The sequence below is a fragment of the Coturnix japonica genome, chromosome 13, assembly GCF_001577835.2.
Source record: "Coturnix japonica isolate 7356 chromosome 13, Coturnix japonica 2.1, whole genome shotgun sequence".
Lineage (NCBI taxonomy): Eukaryota > Metazoa > Chordata > Aves > Galliformes > Phasianidae > Coturnix > Coturnix japonica.
The window spans coordinates 6808467-6828654 of record NC_029528.1 but is presented as its reverse complement, the minus strand read 5'-3'; the positions used below and the strand labels follow the sequence as shown (position 1 = coordinate 6828654).

Sequence of the window (20188 nt, the reverse complement as noted above, 5' to 3'; positions counted from 1 at the left end):
CCTTTATAAGTTATAAGTTATGCCAAACTTTCCACAGTTCTTTCTTCTAAGCCTACTGAGTCATAGCAAAAAAAAATAGAATGAAAAAATATACATTAGATTTATAGTTCTGTCCTAAACATGATTTAAGCTAAAACACCAACAAAAACTTGCGAGTTTCCAGGCCTCCCTTTCATACTACATTCATTTAGGAAATATTTTAATGGCAGGCAATCTTAAAAGAGAAGCAGAGAGAGTGTGTTTAACAGGCCAAGTTAAAGAGTTCAGAAAAAAAAAAAAAAAAAAAAAAAAAAAAAAAAAGAACAAAAAAGAAAGAAAGAAAGAAAGAAAATAAAAAAGAAAAGGAGAGAGAGACTGTCCAACATCACATACTCAAGCAGATGCTATTAAAGGTATCATGTTTCCTAACTTCTGGTTTCACAAGATGCATTAAGTTCATTTGGTCAGAGAGCAGGCTCTACAGAAAAGCAACACATTAAGAGAACACTTCAGTATTTATCATTTCTGGTTACTGATAACAAATCTGACTGCCAGACTATTTCTCAAAACCCATTTCATAGTTTAACTGAATGTATCTAAAATAAATATTTGATGATTACTTTAAACTGAAACTTGGTAGTTAGGCTACTGACCATCACAGACAAGGTATAACCTCAACAGGCCGCTTTCTGCAACATCAGGCTGCGCTCTACTTTGGAAAATTAAGGAATGAATGCATAGATACTTTGTCTCCCCACCTCCAAGAAGTGTGAAATGAATCAGTCATGACAGAACTCTTGCCCTGAGAGGTTTTCTAAATGGAATACAGGACCAGGAATTGGAAGAGTGGCTTGTAATAGGAATTCAAAACTCATCCCCTTACTGTTAATAAGGTGAGCTTTATAAATGAAGAAAAAAACCCTGAGTTAATTTATTTTTAAAAGACTAGTACAACAATTAAATAGAAGTATAATCCTGAAACCATCCGAAACAGCTTTAGCCCAGCGTATGCTCAATACTCCAGAGTTCTCTTGAACAATTGCTAGTGTGAACTTAACTCTTCAAAGCTACTTCGGAGAGAAAATCAATTAGAAAAGTCTAACAAATGTCTTGCAGATTATCAACTTTATACATAAGAATTATAAAGAAATCTTTCTTCATGTACATACTAGCCGAAAAGTTGCCACAATAAAGTTCTTTCAAAAATGTCCAGGCTCCAGTGTCAATGATGGTTCTGATCTCCTTGTTGAGTGGTTGTACATTTTCTTTCAAGCATGAGCTATCATATAATATCAAGTTAACCCTGTTTAAGAGTATACTTTAATTCAGGAAGGTACCCAGTTTTTTCTTTTTTTTTTTTTTAAGAGTTGGTTTTTAATCATGAAATATTACAAGCAATCATTGCAAGTGTGGTAGAAAAGTACCAGACTATGTGTAAGTATTGAACACGAGATACTTACAGTCGCTCAAGTTGCTTTAGATCCTGAAATGCTCCACGTTCTATCACACTGATCTGATTTTCTTCCAAGTGTCTGTAATTCCAGAAACACCAGTTAATTTTAACACAGTATAACTATTTCCCCACTTCACACATGTTATAAAATAGCTTTTCACAGAAGTAACAGTTCAATCTCTGTAGGCCACTAGCAGGAAATGGATTAAAAAATTTCCTCCTGACTGCCAGATTCAGTAATCATTTTTGTTCCAAAACATTTGTAACCATCATGTTCAGAAAGATTTTGGTTTAGAGACTGATTGCTGCATTCTCAAGTACATACATTCAGCTTACCTAATGTAACTGAGAAAGTTGACTGAACCCTACAGCCAATAGCAGAAAAATCAAGGTAAAAAAATTTTATCCAGTCCTTATGTTCTGCAAAGTTTTCAGGCTTACCACAGTGTAAGCTATTTGAAAGCAGTCCAAAGCAGTTTGGCCTCTTTCAGCCAACCCAGTTATGTTTGACAACAGCACTCAGTCCCACTGTACATCAGAGTGAAAAATAAGAGAAAATTCTTGGATTTCCACTATTCCCAGTGTGGGATCTCGCTTTGCTTCACTCTCTGAGGCAAGGGTAAGTAATAAACAATGGAAACTGACTTCTCTTTGATTTACACTGTGCAGGAAATGACTACTCGTTCACACAGCAGAAGTGCTCTTCACAGGTAAAGTGCGAGCCAAGCAGTAGATATATCATTTAAGCAAACCTTCTCACTCAGTGCTGACTTCCAGCACACACCAAGTTCTGCTTCCATAAAAGCACTCTGATAACAGCATGGACTCCAGGCCCTTTGGGTACTGTACATGGCTTTAACTAAGATAACACATAAAGGAAGAAGGTAATTCATGGTAAGCTTGGCTTTGGACCAGACTGTAAGAAGTGAAAATGCACTCCTCTCTGCAGTAGCCGCTCCTCTGCACCCAACCCCAGGAGGATTCTCAGCTGAATAGTGGTTGTGAAGAAAGACAGCAAAAGTCCACAGCAATTAAAACCAATAGAAAAATCAAAAAGAAATGCAAACAAATGAAGTCTGTACTTAAAAGGAAGAGGGAAAAAAAAGTCTGAAGTTATAAGACACAAAAGAAAAAGGTGTGTGATGGAATATTTTCCATCTTTGTTGTCAGTTTGAGACTAGCAGCTTTGTTGCATTGTATCACTCTATCAAATTCAAGGTAATGTATTTGTTCTCCTCATCATGTCTGTAAAGAAGACTATACCACCTGTCTAGGCACTCTGAAACAAGTTTCCTATTTCTGCTCCTCCCACTATACCCATCACACATGGAGGAAAATAAGAGGAAAAGAGTGGGTTATTAATAACAAAGAATAACTTTCTCTTATGGCCTTCCTAACTCTGGCTAAATAAAATGAAGGAAAACATGAAGGACTTCTGAAGACTCCAAGTTCAGCAGCACAAAGTAGAAGAAACACTCCAACCACATACAAGATATGTCAGGGGCATGAAAAAGTGAAATACGTGACAAAGACCTACAAAGAACAGATTAGCAAACACCAAAACAGCACATCCTGGGTTTCAGATAGTCCTAAGACTGCTGTCAGAAGACAAAACCATTATAAACTATAGAGTTTCTAAGAGGCATATTCTGCTTTAATTCCTGATGACTCTTATGACAAAACACCTGACACCACTCAGAATGGCTGAATACATCACGCAAACCTAAAACAAGTACAAAACAAAACATTTACATCAAGATTGGCAGTTGCATATTTTGCTTCTTGTTAGGGATGTTCAGTTTAAGCATCAGCAGTGGCATTAGGTAAGTACCTAACTATAGAAAGCATAAAAAGGCAACAAAACCATCCACTGACATTAATGATATATTGTACATGTCAACAGTACTATAATGCAGACTTCCAGCTTGGCTGGCATTGACCACTGCAATAAGAGCCAAAGAAATCTAAATGACTCCACTGCTAGATTTGAAATGCTCTATTGGTTCAAAAGTACTTAGGTAGCAGCAGAAAAAAAACTTGCCTTTTCCTTGACAGATTTCAATTAATTTACCAACTGAATTATCAATAATTTAATGCAGCAGTTTTAAAAGACAATCAAAGGAAAAGACCAACTGCAGAGGGCAATCAAACAGAAATGATGAAGGGGTGCTGGCAGTTCTATGTGTTTAACTTCTGAGAGCTGTTTCAGGAAAGGAGTTAACAAGAACATGGAAACCAAACTGGCTCTTTCAGCACGAGGACTCAAAATTCAGTTCTTGCCTTGATTACTAAAACTATGAATTGGGTACAACAGTTTATAAACTGCTTCCAGTGAAGTAGATGACATACACAGAATATAGTCACTTGATAAGCAGAGCTAGGTAATTCTTTCAGAAAACATTAAGAGAACTCTGGAAAAATCCAGAACCTTGCAGCTTGAACTTAACTCAATGCATTGCTTCCAAAACTACTGTTTCTCTCATCTAGCCTTTTACCTCCACTTCATAGATATGCAAACAATTAAATCCATACATTCAGATCTTCATATAAAAGTAATGCATAGAACTTGCTTTTCACATGGCAAATACCAGATTCCCTCTGTATTTATGGAGAGACACCATCATCTATGTCTGCCTCCATACTGATCTAGAGGGAATGTACGTTAATGTTTCACCTTCTGTTGTTCAAGAACCATTTTGAACCAGAGCTGAACTCCCGACTGATACTTCTAGATCAAGAGACATCACCCCCTATTTTTTTTATTACTTCATATTAAAAATAATAATAATAATAATAAAAATTCATAGGTTTCTTTGTGTACAACTTCCCCAGTTAATAACTGTTCTGAATTTACTCTTGATCTTCTGCAAAAGTACTACTGAAGTTAACCAGATCTGAAAGTCCTATTTTCTCATGTTTCAGTATAATTTATTTAAGTATTCACTAATTGTGAGGTGGACCAAAATTCTTACAGCAGTATTTGTTAAAAGCCATTAAGAAACTCAAACAATTAAACAGCTATGAGACTACATTCAGACTTGAACATGGAACTAAAATTAACCTCACATCACAAGTTGTTCCAATTGCCTAACCTAAAACACTAACTCTGTAGTGTGCAGAAGTTATTAATATTTGATCTCTATAATTATCAGCATCCTTAGTACAAGTAGCCCAAGATAATCTTTTCAAGAGGGATGAGTTTCATGTTATACTCACAAGACACGGAGATTCTTCAGTCCTGAGAAGTCCATCTTTGTGATTCTCGTTATATTATTTTTTTCTAGATCACTGTAAGAGAAAAAAACAACACAGCATTGAGACACTGTAGCTGACATCCAAAATTCTGACAGCAGAAAGCAGTGCAGTATCTATCAGCTACTCAAACTGTACAAACATGTTTCCACTGAAATCTGAAAAAGTGGTTCATTGATCCTGCCTTTTCCTCTTAAACTTCTCAACTCTCTCACAAGGAGTTTTTTAACTTCGATATTGGTGCTCATATGCTGTACTTTTACATCTCCCTCAAGACAATAAGAATTTAAGAGTCAAAAATATATTTGTGGCTTGATTTTTATGATACAGCTGAAACACAGTACTCTGTCCCCAAATGAACACAACTTAAGTTATTCCAAGCCCAAGTGAACACAGCCTGATGCACAAAGTTTGGCTAACTACAGCTTGATGAGAGAACTAGAAAGTAAAGGGCTACCCTAACAAATGGAAGGTTTGTAGTTACAGAACTGCTCCTTCTCAGCATCCGAACTAGGCAAGCTCTCCAAACCCATTGTTTGGAAATGCCAGTTATCAGAAGATACTGTTAATAACAGACCTGTTTCTCATGCTTATCACAATTTTCCAATTTGCATCTTCTATCCTCACTTGAATTCTGTATTTTCTAAAACATCTGTTATGTGTCAACACATTTCCCTCACACAGTCACATACCAAATATTACTTCCTGCACTGTTTCAATTTGTGATAATTTATGCTCTAGATCCCAAATTAATAAGTAACTGGCATCTTTTCTACAAAAAGGAAAACGCACTGCAACACAACTTGGGCTGTTCTTATTTATTTATTTATTTAAAACAAGTTCACTGAAAACACAAAAGGATTTCATATCTAAAACATGTATCTTAATAGACATGAAAATAAAATACTCTTCAGCTTGAGTGAAATTCTATTTAATTCTATTAAAAATGAAGGAACCCATAAAACAATCCTACTCTTAAGAATCTTACTTAAAGTTTGCTCTCAGAACACTGAACTGCAGTGTAACTGCAGAATAACACCTCATTTCCCAACACAGAGTCTTCAAGTCATTTCAGTGGTCTCATCTTTTTCTTCAAGGCAGCAACTGCTGACATGGCTGCACCACAGGTTCTGTGCTGCTTCCGTCCTTTGGATTTGCCCTTACCAGGCACCTCCAAAAGCCCTCCTGGCTGAGCACCTTCTGTTGATTTTCTTTTTTTCCTGCCCAGGCAGTTCTACCTAACCTAGTGCTAACCACCAGGGATGAGAAACAGATAGATTTTATCCCTAGTACTCAGTCAGGCTTATTTTAGCATAAGCAATATTCAGCAAACTTCACTTTAAAGCAGGTATATTTCTTCAATTTCACAACACAAATATGTTCTGTCAATTTCCTAGATACAAGAAGCACTTCATAAAAAAACAAAAACAAAAAACAACTTAATATATCAGAGTAATTTCTTTTCACCTGATTCATATTTTATTCCTAGTAAAATGCTACTAAGTATAATTAAAAAAATACAAACATGCGCGCTCTTGGGTTAACAATTATGCCAATAGAAGACCAAGTATTTTTCTAAAGATCACAACATTGTAAACACACGCCAACAAGTTTTGTTGTCTATGGATGAAAACAGCCTCATATGAAAAATTAGTCATGAGACTTGACATTTCCTAAAAGACAGTGAGATCATAAATTTACAAGAGAAAGTAGAGACTTGTCCTGTGAAATTAAATTGTATGATAGTTCCTCCATTAATGTGTACTCTACTGTATATACAAAGACTCCATTTGTTTTCCATTTCTAATAAAACTCAACAAGACAAAGGAAACTAACAATCCTATTTTTATGCACATTTGGGAATCATCTGAAACCTTGACCCTGAAACACTTCCTAAAAAAAAAGGTGTCTGTTTTGCGTTGAGTATTTCCACAGGTACGAAAAGGAATCCAAGGAAAAGGCACAGATTGGAACATCCAGGAATGCTTCAGCTGTTCCCTCTGTACTCTGGGAAATGCTGCCTAGGTGGCTAACACTGAATGGCCTCTAAGTGCCTCACAAGTAATACTACAAAGGAAATATGACAGCTTTCAAAGTAGAAAAGTTAAATCACTTGAAATCTTTCATATACTATCCTATAGGAGAAAACAAAACCAAAAAAACAGCAGTGGTGCTGCTAGATCATACGATTCCACATAAGCCTTCCAGTACAGCTGCTATTTAAACCAGTCTTAATACTTGTCATAATATCTAATTTCATTTTTCTAATGTAACTCACATTGTCAAAGAAGAAGCAGTTGGATACTTCGAAGTTTAAGCTTGTTAAAAGGTATATTTTCAACATTCAAAGAAACAGAACTGATTTTTTAGCATACTTGCTATGTTCCCCAAATGCTCTTAAACACAAGAGCAGAGTTTCTTCTAATATGAACATCATCCTTAATTAAACAAAATCTTAAATACTTAAATGATTATGGGTAACTGTTCTCATTCATTGGAGGAAATGACTTTTCAAATTGGTAAACTAAAAAAAATATTCGTTTTCTCATGTGTTCCCTAAACCTCATCTGCAAACCATTGAATCATGCTCTTTTCAAGGAATACCTTTTAGACACAGCCTACATTTTTGAGACTTTCCAACTTCATTTCCTCTGTGTATGCAGTTCAGTTTTTGACCCTGGTGCATCATTAACTACTCACTGGTGCGCCAGGGTGACCTGACTGCAAAGGCACTGGGAAGAATTAACTCTGGAGCAAACAATGCATAAACAGCTAGGTGTTCTATCTGCATGCTGTTTCCCATCTGCTTTTTATGCCATTCCTTTGAAGGTGTTCCTGTGTCTAACAAAAGTTCTACCAAAGCACAGCAACCAGCAGGTCAGAATTCTCCCAAGCCAACTTAGTCAGCTGGGGGGCACACAGAGCAAAAAGAGTCACTGTCCCCCCATTTTGCCCATCCTGCTAAGCCTTAATTCTCAGCACAATGCATTCACTCAGCATGAACAGGTGTACACAGAGCTTCATTCCCATCACACATACAGAACAACCTTTTCCCCCCTTTCGAGTCTATGAGACCAGTCCCACACATAACCTCCATTCCTATCTTCCTTCAGCTCCAGGAACATTCCCACTATTCAGCATTCTCCCCACAGCAAGCTCTGCAGCTCTGTATTGAGGAAGACTTTCTTGAATGCTCTTGATCAACACACATCCTTAGATTGCTTTTTCCTCCACTCCTGTAGATTGACACAGCCTGCATTGCATATAAAAGATCAGCCATCCTACTAAAGCCCACTGAACACAAGCAGCTAAGTTAAAGCTTCCATTTCAGCAAGTACAGCACCCTAAGCTCTATGATTGCCCTTCTTCATGAAGTAAATTTACCTTGAACCCTTTGGATTTTATTGATAACTGCTTCCTCTGCATTTAAAAAAATAAATAAATAAATAAATAAAAAGCATTATTAACCTTCTGAACACCTACCTGTTCAAGCAAGCTTTCCCTCAAGGCTCATCTGCCATTTGAAGTAAAACAGACTAAAACCTTGATGAACTACTATGTAACACTTCCTCCTCCTGTTCAGAGTAGGTCTAGCACTGCTGCAAAAAAGCCCATTGCCACAGGTTACCCCCTTACTCAACTAAACTTTGTTACTGTAAAGTTATTGAACTGTTGCAGACTTCAGTGGTTTACAGCTGGTATTTGTGGGCAACTTAATATTTTATATTTCCCTTATAAAAAGTCTGACAGCTGATTATGAGCCCACTAGTGGGTTTCAACTACAAAAAGCTAAACCTTAACATCTGATCTTGGTTGACTTTCAAATACATCATGGCTCATAAGAATTGTTGGAAACAAACTCACAAGCAGATCTGAAAAGAAACTGGATCAAAGTCACAAAGAAAATTATAATGCCACGGTGAACTTAATTCATATTTAGCTTCAATTAATTTCTATCTGCAGAACCATTCGCTCAACAAGAAATTTCTATTGTGTGAGATTCCTGCACTTTGCATATTGTGCGAGGCCAAATGGATCTTGAGTCTTACTCAGAACACCTATCCTGCCCCAAGCACACACAGGCCCAGTTACAACTCTTGGTCACTTCGTGTTCAGTGTTCTACCTGATGAGCACTCTCTTCCTTGGACTTCAATAAGTTTTAAGTCCTAGAGTAAACCCAGTTGCCACAAACACAATGTATTAAGTGCTCTATGCTTCTTTCTCCTAGACTCCCATATCTCAGAGAACACATACAGCTAGCTGATCAATCTGAGCCTGTAATTATTACACACATAAAGTCAGAATTGAGATTGACAACAAGAACATTCAGATTATTATTTTTAAAAGCCAATAATCAAAGGTCATCAGATGCTGAACTCTTGCAAGCATTTCAAAATAATATTTTAATACTCACATGTATAAATACAAATTCCTTATAGAAAACTCAAATGCTTATAACACACAATTAAAGGATGCAATTATTTTTTTTAAAGCACTAAAAAGCCACATTTCAATAAGTTTTTATTAGTCATCAATTCACTACTTGATGAAACCTTGAGTGCGTTAGTTCTCACTTTTTGTTGTTGTTGTTGTGCTGTGAGGTTGGCACTACACAAGTTCAGAGGTACACAAAAGCCACTCGGCCTGATGGCTAGAACTGCAAGTGGAACATTTGCTTTAAGACAAGCTTCTACTTAAAGGATTTTTCTAAGCTGCAATTTCTGCTGATTTGGAAAAGCACCAAATTCCAGGCTTAATCCTGTTAGCTTTTGGTCAGAAAAGAAACTGCTTAAAGTTAATTCTCTTCCTGAAAGAAACCCAATTATTTCATTTGATTACAGCTATTCATTGTCCATGAATTTTCTAGCATGAAGAAGTCTGCCTCCCTTTCAGAGAATTCTGTGGTACCAGACTGGCAAATGGTGGCATTCTGAACAACAAAACTGAAGACCATCTCTGATACTCAATGATTTGATATCAGTAGCTCAGTGTTCAATACCACAAGACCTATGTGGATGCTATTAATGAAAACATTTATTAATCAGCCTGTCTTTAATCTAAAAAGACATTACATGAAAAGAAAATATATAAAGGGAAAAATAACTTGCAATCCATAGAGATGGGCAGCTAGAACAACAGTTTCAACTTCATTCAAGTCTTCAGGTGTTCTCCCTTTAAAATTAATACAGAACTCAATAAAAGCAGTAGAGAAAATGCACACTCAGTATTAAGAAAAATTAATTATCACACACTTCAAAAGACCTCTCTTACAAGTTACATTGTGCTAAGATTGTTTCTTGTCCAACATACAAATATATAGGTATTTCTAGACATAGAATCTCAAATACACAATTTAGAATGCCTGAGAACAGGAGATGAGTGTCTGCCACATACCAGCTCCAAACTACATGCATTTATGTCACATCTGTGATGAACAAATCACCAAGACACTCATTACTCTCAAAACAAATTTCATTAAACTGACATCCTATGTAATTCAAATGAATTTTTCTAAGAAGGAAAACAGGTAAAGAATCAACGCACCACCTACATCTCGCATCAAAGCAAACTTCAACTAGGACATATTTTACAGAAGTTCCAAACGCTCATAAAGAATAGAAGAAAAATAATTTCTCTATGAACTAAATTGTGATGGTTTTGGGGACAGAGACGTATTCTTTATTACAAATGAAAAAAACATGCAGTCAGTAATTTATTTTAAATGATAAATCAACTTGGTAGCAACAGATACAAAATGAGGAAGCTAAAGCCAAAGTGATAACAATTCAATCCAGATTCCTGATCCGAAAGAGTTACAGATACCTAACATGAGCCCATACCTCCCAATAACTCAAGCAGCACACAGTCTGAAGAAACAAGGCTTTTATTGTTTTGCCATTACACTGCTAGAGGACTTGGTCACTCTGAGCCACCTGCTAGAATGACGGTTGAGTCATCCCCTGAAAATCTGCCTGTTTCATTTGTCTGCCCAGCCCCCATTCGCTTCACAAGGTAACCATGAACACAAACACACCAGGTGAACTAGAGAAAACTTGCATTTTCACAAGGTAAGTTAACCATTCACTTGGATGCCTGCTGCACTCCAGAAGCTTAAAACCACAGAGGAGTTCTCAGTGCTTCTGAAAGCTGCCTTTGGGGTTCAAGGCAAAAGGTTCTTCAGTGAAGCCCTCTCTGAACACTTTCATTCACAGACTGGGGACACGCTAACACCGTGGCTCATTCAAGAGACATGTCTTTTCTCATGTGTGGATGTATTCACTTCAGTATGCCTGTTTTTGGCCAGTCTGTACACACTCACTATCTGTTCTGTTATTTTAACTATTTTCCAGAATTTCTTCTATGGGATTAATTTACCTCTAATGGATACAGAGTGCCACTAGCCTCTTAGCCTTAAATGACTGTAATTCCCTATGGAAGGCACTTGGCAATTCTCCTGTGCCTTCAGTCCAAGAACTTCAAAGTTGCTATGATAAACTACTCAGTTATAACATTACCCTGAAGCCCTCTGGCAGCACAATCTGCATATCTTCAGATTTAACATATTTCCAACTCAACTTAGGCAATGCAGGAAATAAAGACCTGGGATTGTATTTTACGAAACACACAAATTCCATTAGTTTGCAAAACAACCGGGCAAGTATGAACTTCAGTTGTAAAGAAAAACAAAAAATTCTGCTCATCTCATTAAAGAGCCAATAATACTCTCCACCTCTATATAAAAAGACAAGTTGTTTTTTTCTTCTTAAACTGGAAACAGTTGACTTCTCAAAATAGCATGAGAAAACTATTTCTTTACTGACTTCTGAGAAGACTGGAATTCTCTAAATATTCCACAATACAATTAATTGTAAAGATGTTCTACATCTTCAAAGTAATTTTAGACAGAATGTGAAGTGCATACATGTTTTCAGTTTACTTAAGAAATATCCTGTACAGCTCAAACAGCTACAGACATACCTTGTCCTCCTGCTAGCTGTTCCCATGGAGCAAACTTAAATTTTTCAGAGCTCAATTTTAGGTCGCTGAGAGTAACACTTGTATCCATGTTTTTCATACACAAACATATGAAGAACACAAAGAATAAAGTTACTGGAAGGAGACAGCATCAATTAATAGAACCATACTTAATAATGCCTTTGTGTGATAGATGACCAGATGTGCAGAGTATGAGTGAAGAGAGGATATCTTCACACTGATTTCAGCAAGACCTTGGCACTGCTGTCCATACTCTCTTTAAATCCAAACTGATCAGATATGGATTACGTAAACACTCTGGGTGCAAACTGGCTGGACCTCTGAGCGTGCAAGGTGATCAACAGCTGGCTCCTAGTATTCTCCCTCTGAAATCAATGGTAGGGCCAATATTGTTTAATGTCTTTATTAAAGACTGGAGTGTCAGACAGCGTGCATGCTTAACTTCACAGACAGCATCAAATAAACAGAAGCAGCCATTACACTAAAACATGAGGCATACCATAAAAAGGTCAGAAAATTAGGCTGACAGAAACATTAAAAGTTCAAAAGAGGGAGAAAAAAAAAAAAAAAAAAAAGAAAAAAAAAAAGTCATGTACATACAAGAAAACAAGCCTCTGCAACAATTACAGGCTGGGCTCTGTCTGACCAAGGAGCTGTTTTGGAAAAAAGGACCTCAAAGTCCCACAGGGCCACAAAGCTGTCAGCAGCGTAAGTCCTTCAAGCAGTGAAGGCCACCATAGACCAGCCTGTGGAGCAAGAACCAGCAGTGTGCAAAACTTGACTAAGCTCTTCTATTCAGCACTTGCGAAAGTTGATCTGCTCTACTCTTACAGACTCACCAGCACAAAAACAGGCTGACAGTGGAGAGAATGAAACTGAGGGCCACTGCAATGATCAGGCAACTGAAATACACCATATGAATACAGGCTGAGAAAGCTGCACCCGTTGAACTTAAATATAGGATTCCGAGGAGATTTTACTGCAGCTTTTAACTACAAAGAAGGCATCAGGACAGGAGTACGTAGACCCCTGTCTCGGCTCCACAGTAAGAGGGAATAAATTATGAACAAACACTGGAGAAAAAACAAGTCCTGCCAAAAACACCAGGTCCCAAAAGGACTCAGGAATATTCTGCATTGCTTCACCAACATCAGCACTGCACAAAGTGTATTGACACAGCAGTATCAGGATCCGGTAATTGTGAAAGTCATGTTAAGCCAAAATAACAAATTTACAATTCAAGATTTAATATTTATATTGTTCTTGTTGGGTAGTACCACATATATGATGCTGGATCATTCTGATCTCCAGAAAATTTTCAGTTTTAATTAGATTGCTACACAATAACTAGAAAGTACAAATTCTATGCTGCAGTCCATTGTCCAGTGTATTTTAACACACCTACACAATACAGTTTCTAATTTGAAAAAATTAGACAGCTCCTTCAGATTACAGAAGGCTCTTGGATATGACTCAAACAGTGTTTGCTTTTTGTCTGAACAATGAGAAAATTGATCTTAAGAGGTGTCTAAATCTTGAGAATAAACTAGCCATTCCTAAGCCCACATTATGTGCCCAAATGATCTAGAACTGCTTACAGGCAACACATTTCTGTCCTCATCTTTGTTTAAAATAAATTAATAAATAAAAAGCTTGGCAACTGTAGGTGCTAAAAACATCAAGGAAAAATTGCTTTTTGAAACTACAGCGGAGACTAAATTTCCCATTAAGGGGATTGCTGTTTAAAGTCAGACCTGACATATTACGTCTTCCCTGACACAGACTTGCCAGACTTCACAACTAAAGACAAGTTTCAAGGAATGAAGTATCAAGTTGAGCATTTCCTAAGAAATCCTAACCTGCAGGAACAGACAGGATGCATTTGGTGCAACAAGATTTGTCTGCAAAAGTGCATCCTTGCAGTGACATCATTTGTAAATACTAAACATATTTGGTAAATAGTGCATTTGTTTTCAAAAAGAATGATACAGCGAGGCACAGGCTGGTCAACGTCAGACTCACTTCCTTGTCCCGTGGAAAAGACATGGAGTAAACACTATTAGAAGCAATTTCTAGGTAGAAAGATGACTGAAAATAGCCAACAGATTTATCCAAGGGGAAATCAGGCTTGAGCAACCTGCCTGCCTTCTAAAGCAGAAGCCACTTATGTGAAGAGGGAGGGAGAACAGTGAACTCTGTCTCTTTTGAGTGCATCTGGAGTGCCATGTCCAATTCGAGCCCCCTCAGTCCAAGTAAGATACTAAAAAACTTGATCAAATCCAGCAAAAGACCACTGAAATGGTCTTGATGTAAGATGAATCTGAGGAAGCTTTACTTGTTTATCCTGGGGAAGTATAGGCTTCGGGGTGACTGAATAGCAGTCTTACAATAACTAAATAGAGGTTACTCAGAAGATAGAGCAAAAGCTTAATAGAGGTATGCAGGATGAGAAAGACATAATGATTATGAATTTAAGTGGGAGTGGTGTGGCTTAAACAGGCAATCAGCTGAGTACCACATAGCTGCTTGCTTGCTCCCTTCTGAGCAAGGACGAGGAAGGGAACTGAAAACAGAACTTGTGATTAGAGATTAAAAAAAAAATATCTACTAAGGCAGAAGATGAAAATGGAACAAAAATGCAGTGATAACTATACAACTGCTTCTCACCAATGACCTGCCAGTAACACAAGGTCTCATCACCTGCCAAGTGACGCCCAGAAACACCCAAGAAGCCAACTCCCCACAGCTTTATGGCCTTCTACATGATGTCATGTGGTATGGAATAACCCTTGGCCTAATTCAGGCTACCTGTCCTGGCTCTGCCTCACCCCCTGCTGCCAGTCTATAAAGGCAGCAGCTCTTCCCTGGTTCAGCAGTCCAGCCTATCCCTGGGCATGCTCCCACCGCTCAGAAATGGCCAAGACTTCAGTATGCTATTAATGCTACTTTGGCTGAAACCAGGACACAGAAGCTCCATCTGTTTATTTAAGAGAGCATTAATAGAAAAACAGTTAAGCTATGGAACAAGTTGCACAAAGGTTTTCAAGACTCCAACAGACAAAGCTCTAAGTAGCCCAGTGTGAATTTCACAGTGAGCTTGCTTGGAGTAGAGGTTGAACTAGGAGCACTCCCCTAAGGTCCCTTCCATCCTTCATGATTTTAAGTCTGCTTTCCACACAGAAGAGAGTAAAAAATATATTTGTTCCTCTACGTTTGGGGTGAGGTAGAAGGGTTAACAGAAAGCATTAAACATGAAGCACACATAAAAATATGAAAAACAGTCAAAACAGTTGCTACAGAAACCAGGATGCGTGCACAGTATGAAGAGAAAGTACAGTCACACTTGGACACCAAAAAAAACCAAACAAATAAACATTAATTCTCATGTTATTTCTTTCCAGTTCTTAAACAGAAATGATCAGTTAAATGAATTCAACATCTATAACCCTACCTCATCTTTCATATTCAACATGCACCAGCTGGTTGGATATGAAAGGTAACTACATCAGTCTAGTGCTATTCCAATGATCAAACAGATACACAGGTAGAAAACAGAATGTCAAACCGTTTCAGATATGTTCTCATTCCACTATAAAATGGTCAGTCTCATCAGAACATAAATAGGTATATCCACACTTTGATCTTCATCCCATTTGGACTTCAAAGGTATCTCTCTGATACAAATTAATTCCCATTCCGGGGTGCACTTCAGTGGCACCCAGGGACAGGACAAGGGACATCAGACACAAACTGGAACAGACCAAGTTCCATATAAACACAAGAAAGAACTTCTTTATTTTGAGGGTGACAGAACACTAGAACAGGGTGCACAGAGAGGCTGCAGAGCGTCCTTCTCTGGAAGTATTCAAAACCCACCTGGACACTCTCCTGTGTAATCTATTGCAGGGAACCTGCTTTAACAGGAGAGCTGGATGATTAATGAAGAAACAGGTATCTGTTCAGTTGCTGTTCAATAATAATTGGCTACTGTAATAATTCAGATGGCTACTGTAAGACTTCACAGCTTGGCAAAAAGTTTTACCAACAAACAAGTCATCTTAGTGAGGCCCAAAATGAAAACAAAATCTTGATTTCACCTCCCACTTTTTTCCCCCACTTTAAGACACACAAAGACCAGAAACTCCTCCTAGTAGATCTTCTCCTGGAATTGTAAAAAAAATATTTTTTAATTTAACAAGCATCCAGTTTCACCAACTCTGTCCCCACAAAGAACCACACTGGGTGAACGTGTCTGCTGTAGCCACTAAGTAGCAGATTAAGCCAAGAAGTCACCATAAAATCTGTAGGGCCGTTCTAATACATAAAAGCCATTTCAAGGAAGTTCTGCATTTACTTGACAAAGTTAGCATCCAGATGTTACAATCATTAGCAATCTTCATTATTCCTAAGTAGATTCTCACGTTTACTTTCCTCTGTTCATTATCTAACTTTAGGTTTTCAACACAAGATTTGCTGAAGCAAAGCAAAACTGCTTTCACGGTGTTTCTGAAAAAGACTGGGCATATTTATTCGATATTTCAACTTGCCAAAACTACTCACGCTCATAAAATCATTTTGCACCAAGTCACTTACCTACTTAAGAACTGTGACAGAACAAACTTGGGGAAGTATTTGTTATATAAAACAAAGTTAACACCAACTGGGAATAATTCATTTCCAATTTCTAACCATCTTCATGAGCAATTAGCTGAAGAACTTCCCTGGGAGTTCCTCTGCCCTTTCATCTGTTAGCTATTAAAAACCACTGCACAAAAGGATGGCTAGCCTGTTTCTTATACTTTCACATTCTTATCTGAGAAACTTACATGCAGATGTGTTTCTCAATCCAACCAACCAGACTTTGCCTTAAGGCTTTTCTTCTTAATATCCAATTCCAGTTCTGGAAAACCATCTTTCTTTGCTTAAGAACTTGAATTCTGTGACTTATTTCATCACTATATTCTTCTCTTCAGCTTACCACCCTACTGTATTTAGGCATTTCATAAATGCACAAACACTACTTCCCAGTACTATTTCCTTCTAATGAGTTTTCTTTGCTCTCCAGCTATATTATTAAATGACCACCTCTAACCAGCTCTTCCACTCCATGAGACTGCTAATATCTAAAGCTGGCACTCTACAGCTATTTCAAAGCTTGTAGCCCAGAAGTTCCCACCTTCTAAGTAATGTTGCAACCGCTGCCACCCTCACCAAGCAAACGTGTTCCACCCAGCATTTTCTGAAGTCAGCATTTCAAAACACATGCTCAGTACATACAATGCTTCTTCAAATCAAAACAGTACCACTATACAGACAGGAGAAAAAAATCCCTAAATTAAAGCCCCATTGAAGTCCAGGCAAAACATGCATCATGGCTAACGGGAAATTTGAACTGCTTTCAGGACACAGCCTTGCCTTGCTAAAACTTTCTGAGTGATACTTGAACAAAATAACCATTTTAATTAAACATTAATGTCTCCATATCTGTGGATGACACATACACAGTGATAAACTTAAATAGGCTTGATGTCATCTGACTATATCTGTTATATGAGTTTTATGTTGCTGATGACATCCCAAAACAGATGAGGCAATCAAATCTTCAGCAGGAAACTATTCCGTGCATTTTGTTATTTTCTATAGTAAGGGAAAGAAAACTAATGTAAAGTGAAATTATATTTTATATAGATCTCTGGTTAACAAATGTACTTGCTTGGTCATCCATACTTGGAAAAACTGCACATTCCAAGGAACACGGCTACTAAATTCCATAGAAATTTCTACTGTTTTAGAGTGATCTTTTCGAAATGTAAAGAAAAACTGAAGTTAGGAATTGGAATCTTTTCTGCTTTGGGACAAACTGTTTGCAGAAAAGCCTTTTCCGGCTTCTTGCATTAAGCTGATGTCACATAGTACCTGTAACCTGCTTTATCTACCGTTAATAGCCATTGTGCCAAATAAATTTCCTCAAGTTTAAAAGCTGCAATAATAGAATCCACCAGTACATGACCAAAGATTGCAGTGACGACTGCAATACAGAAGGGCAATTTGACTGAACTGACTTAAAACATTTAGGTTTTTTATGATTTTTACAGTTTACCGTTTGTAACTTTTCTTAACTGTCAAGTTTACTCATTAGTGTGCCTATCACAACACATGCCAGCACTGCTTCGCAACAGAATACCTTTATTTTATACAATCTCACTGTCACGTTCTTTACACGCCACAGAAACAAAGGAATAAGACCAAGTGAAAGAATTGGAATTAAGAAATAATTACTTAATTACTAGTATGCATAAGAACACACTAATGCATCTGCTTTCAGCATATAATTCCCATGCTAGTTAAGTACCTATCTATTAAAACATTTCATGAGAATGTGCATTCACAGGACAAAATATTCTTCCTCTCTTTCCCCCTAAGTCAAGCAGCCAACCTTAACTCATCACTTGGAAAAACAATACAGAGCTAGACATTAAAAAAAAAAACAAAACAACAACATCTTTTATACACCTTATATTCAGCAATATGAAATTTAGTACCACTTCTGTTCTCATCGCATCTAGAAGGACCCTTATAACCATTTAAGATTTCTTATGTTAAGCATTCTACAAAGAAGCCCCAAAAAGGGCTTTTAAAGACACACACAAATAAACAAACAAAAAGAGCAAAGAGATGGAGAAAAGAAAGCAAAGTGGTAAAGCTCAGTACAGCAGGCACTGACCTTGACTCAATTGTAGACTAACTTGAATTAAAAATTTTGCCTGACAACATGAACATTAAAGGGAATTTAATTTTTTTCAAAACCACTTTTCATTTCTAAGGGAGATTTCTTACAAAGTAAGAGAATCAAAATGGAAGAAAAAAAAATACATCAATAACCAACACTTTCACCTTGTAAACCAATGGAGCCCTTTCTGAATTAGAAGGTATAACCTTCCACTTACATAGGCAAGAACAATTGTGTGCACTGAGAAAACATCCCAAAAAGTTACAGACAGCTGATTTGTCTTGTTCATTTGGGCTGATTGCCTCTATGTGCAAGCATAGCATAAAGTGACTACAGTAACCCAACACAACAGAAGAGGTTTAGTCTCTCCAATTAAACTCCTAAAGATAGCATCAGTGCTAGCAGCCTTGCACCTCAGATTGAGTAGAGATAGAAGTCACAGCCAATGAGGTATCAACTATAAGAATGCTATCTACTCAAATTGTCTGCATTCCTTGGTCTTTAAATAGATTTAATTGGTGTTTCAGGAACTTCATTAGTAACCTGACACTATATAGACTATGTTGATTATTCACCATACAGTTCAACAGGAAGGTAATCCTACTGACCTCTATGCAAGAGGCAAAGAGGATTCTCCAAAAAAATCTCACTGATATAAGAATTACTTCTGCAGAAGTATCACAGATTTTCACAAAAAAAAAAAACAAACAAATAAATATGAGTTTGGAAGCAAGATGAATTCTGAAATCAATTTGGAAATTTCAGATAAGTTCAAGAAATATGGAAAGGCGTGTAACAGAAAAAAATCAAAACAACACCAGCTTTAAAACAGCAAGGTTTTTTCTTCTTTTTAGCATAACAGACCTTCATTAAATTGCTGCCTTCATCAGTGCAAAGGAGGGAAAGAATATCACGATCAGTATAACCATCAGTTAAGATTTCCCCTTATGAGGGACAAAATTAGATTAAGGTCTCAGAAAAAGCAGCAACTCCTAGATAGAAAGGTAAAAATCTAATTAAAAGCTCCAGAAATCTATCGATCACAGAATTAAAAACACATTCTGCAGCACCAAACAGATGGTAGAAAACTGAAATACAAGACATTTATTCTGACAGAGACAACTTACAGACCAGATTCAGTTAAGGGGAAAAAAGAAAACTTAAAAACCACACTGAAAGCAACTGGCAGAGAGGTAAGAATCAACCCCTTCTCTAACTTCTCTGCAGATATGGCCTGCAAAACTTATTGGTGAGTACAAGACCACAAACCTATTTCCCTTAGATATAAAGACAGAGAGTAGATCTCTTACATACGAGGTCTGCTCTGACAGCAGTGCCTCCTATTTTATCCTGCTGGCCTATGACATCAGAGGTGGATGTTAGTGGGACAGCAGTAGAAGTTGAACCTTTCCACCAATATTCCACTACACTGTGTTGCTGTGCAACAGATGGCAGTTGATGAGCAGTATGACAAAATGGCATCTGACACAGAAGTGCTTATGAAGCAAAGGCACGGGATTGAATTTCTCCCTTTGGAAAAAATGGTACCCACTGACATTCATTGACACTCACTGAACATTTGCAGAGATCAAACAGTGGATATGAGCACAGTGAGGTGGTGGATGGTGCACCACACCAGCGGCAACAATGATGTGAAAGACATACCAGATGGCCATACACAGCTGTCACGCCACTAAGAGTGCCTTCGCCAGCTCACTCACATGAATAGGTGGATTACAGCCAGGGAACTGTGTAAGGAGCTGAACATCAGCTTCAA

The 20188-nt window shown here is 37.4% G+C and overlaps 1 protein-coding gene across 4 annotated transcripts in view; it reads right to left on the bottom strand.

Moving 5' to 3' along the window:
- SLIT3 (slit guidance ligand 3) overlaps positions 1–20188 on the bottom strand; it is a 424983-nt gene that overhangs the window by 396066 nt on the left and 8729 nt on the right. For all 4 annotated transcript variants that reach the window (XM_015875943.2, XM_015875942.2, XM_015875944.2 and 1 more), the window contains exons 3-4: positions 4649–4720; positions 1440–1511 (exon numbers count right to left, since the gene is read on the bottom strand). In XM_015875943.2, the coding sequence (XP_015731429.1) occupies positions 1440–1511; positions 4649–4720 (144 nt within the window). The remainder of the gene's footprint in view (positions 1–1439; positions 1512–4648; positions 4721–20188) is intronic.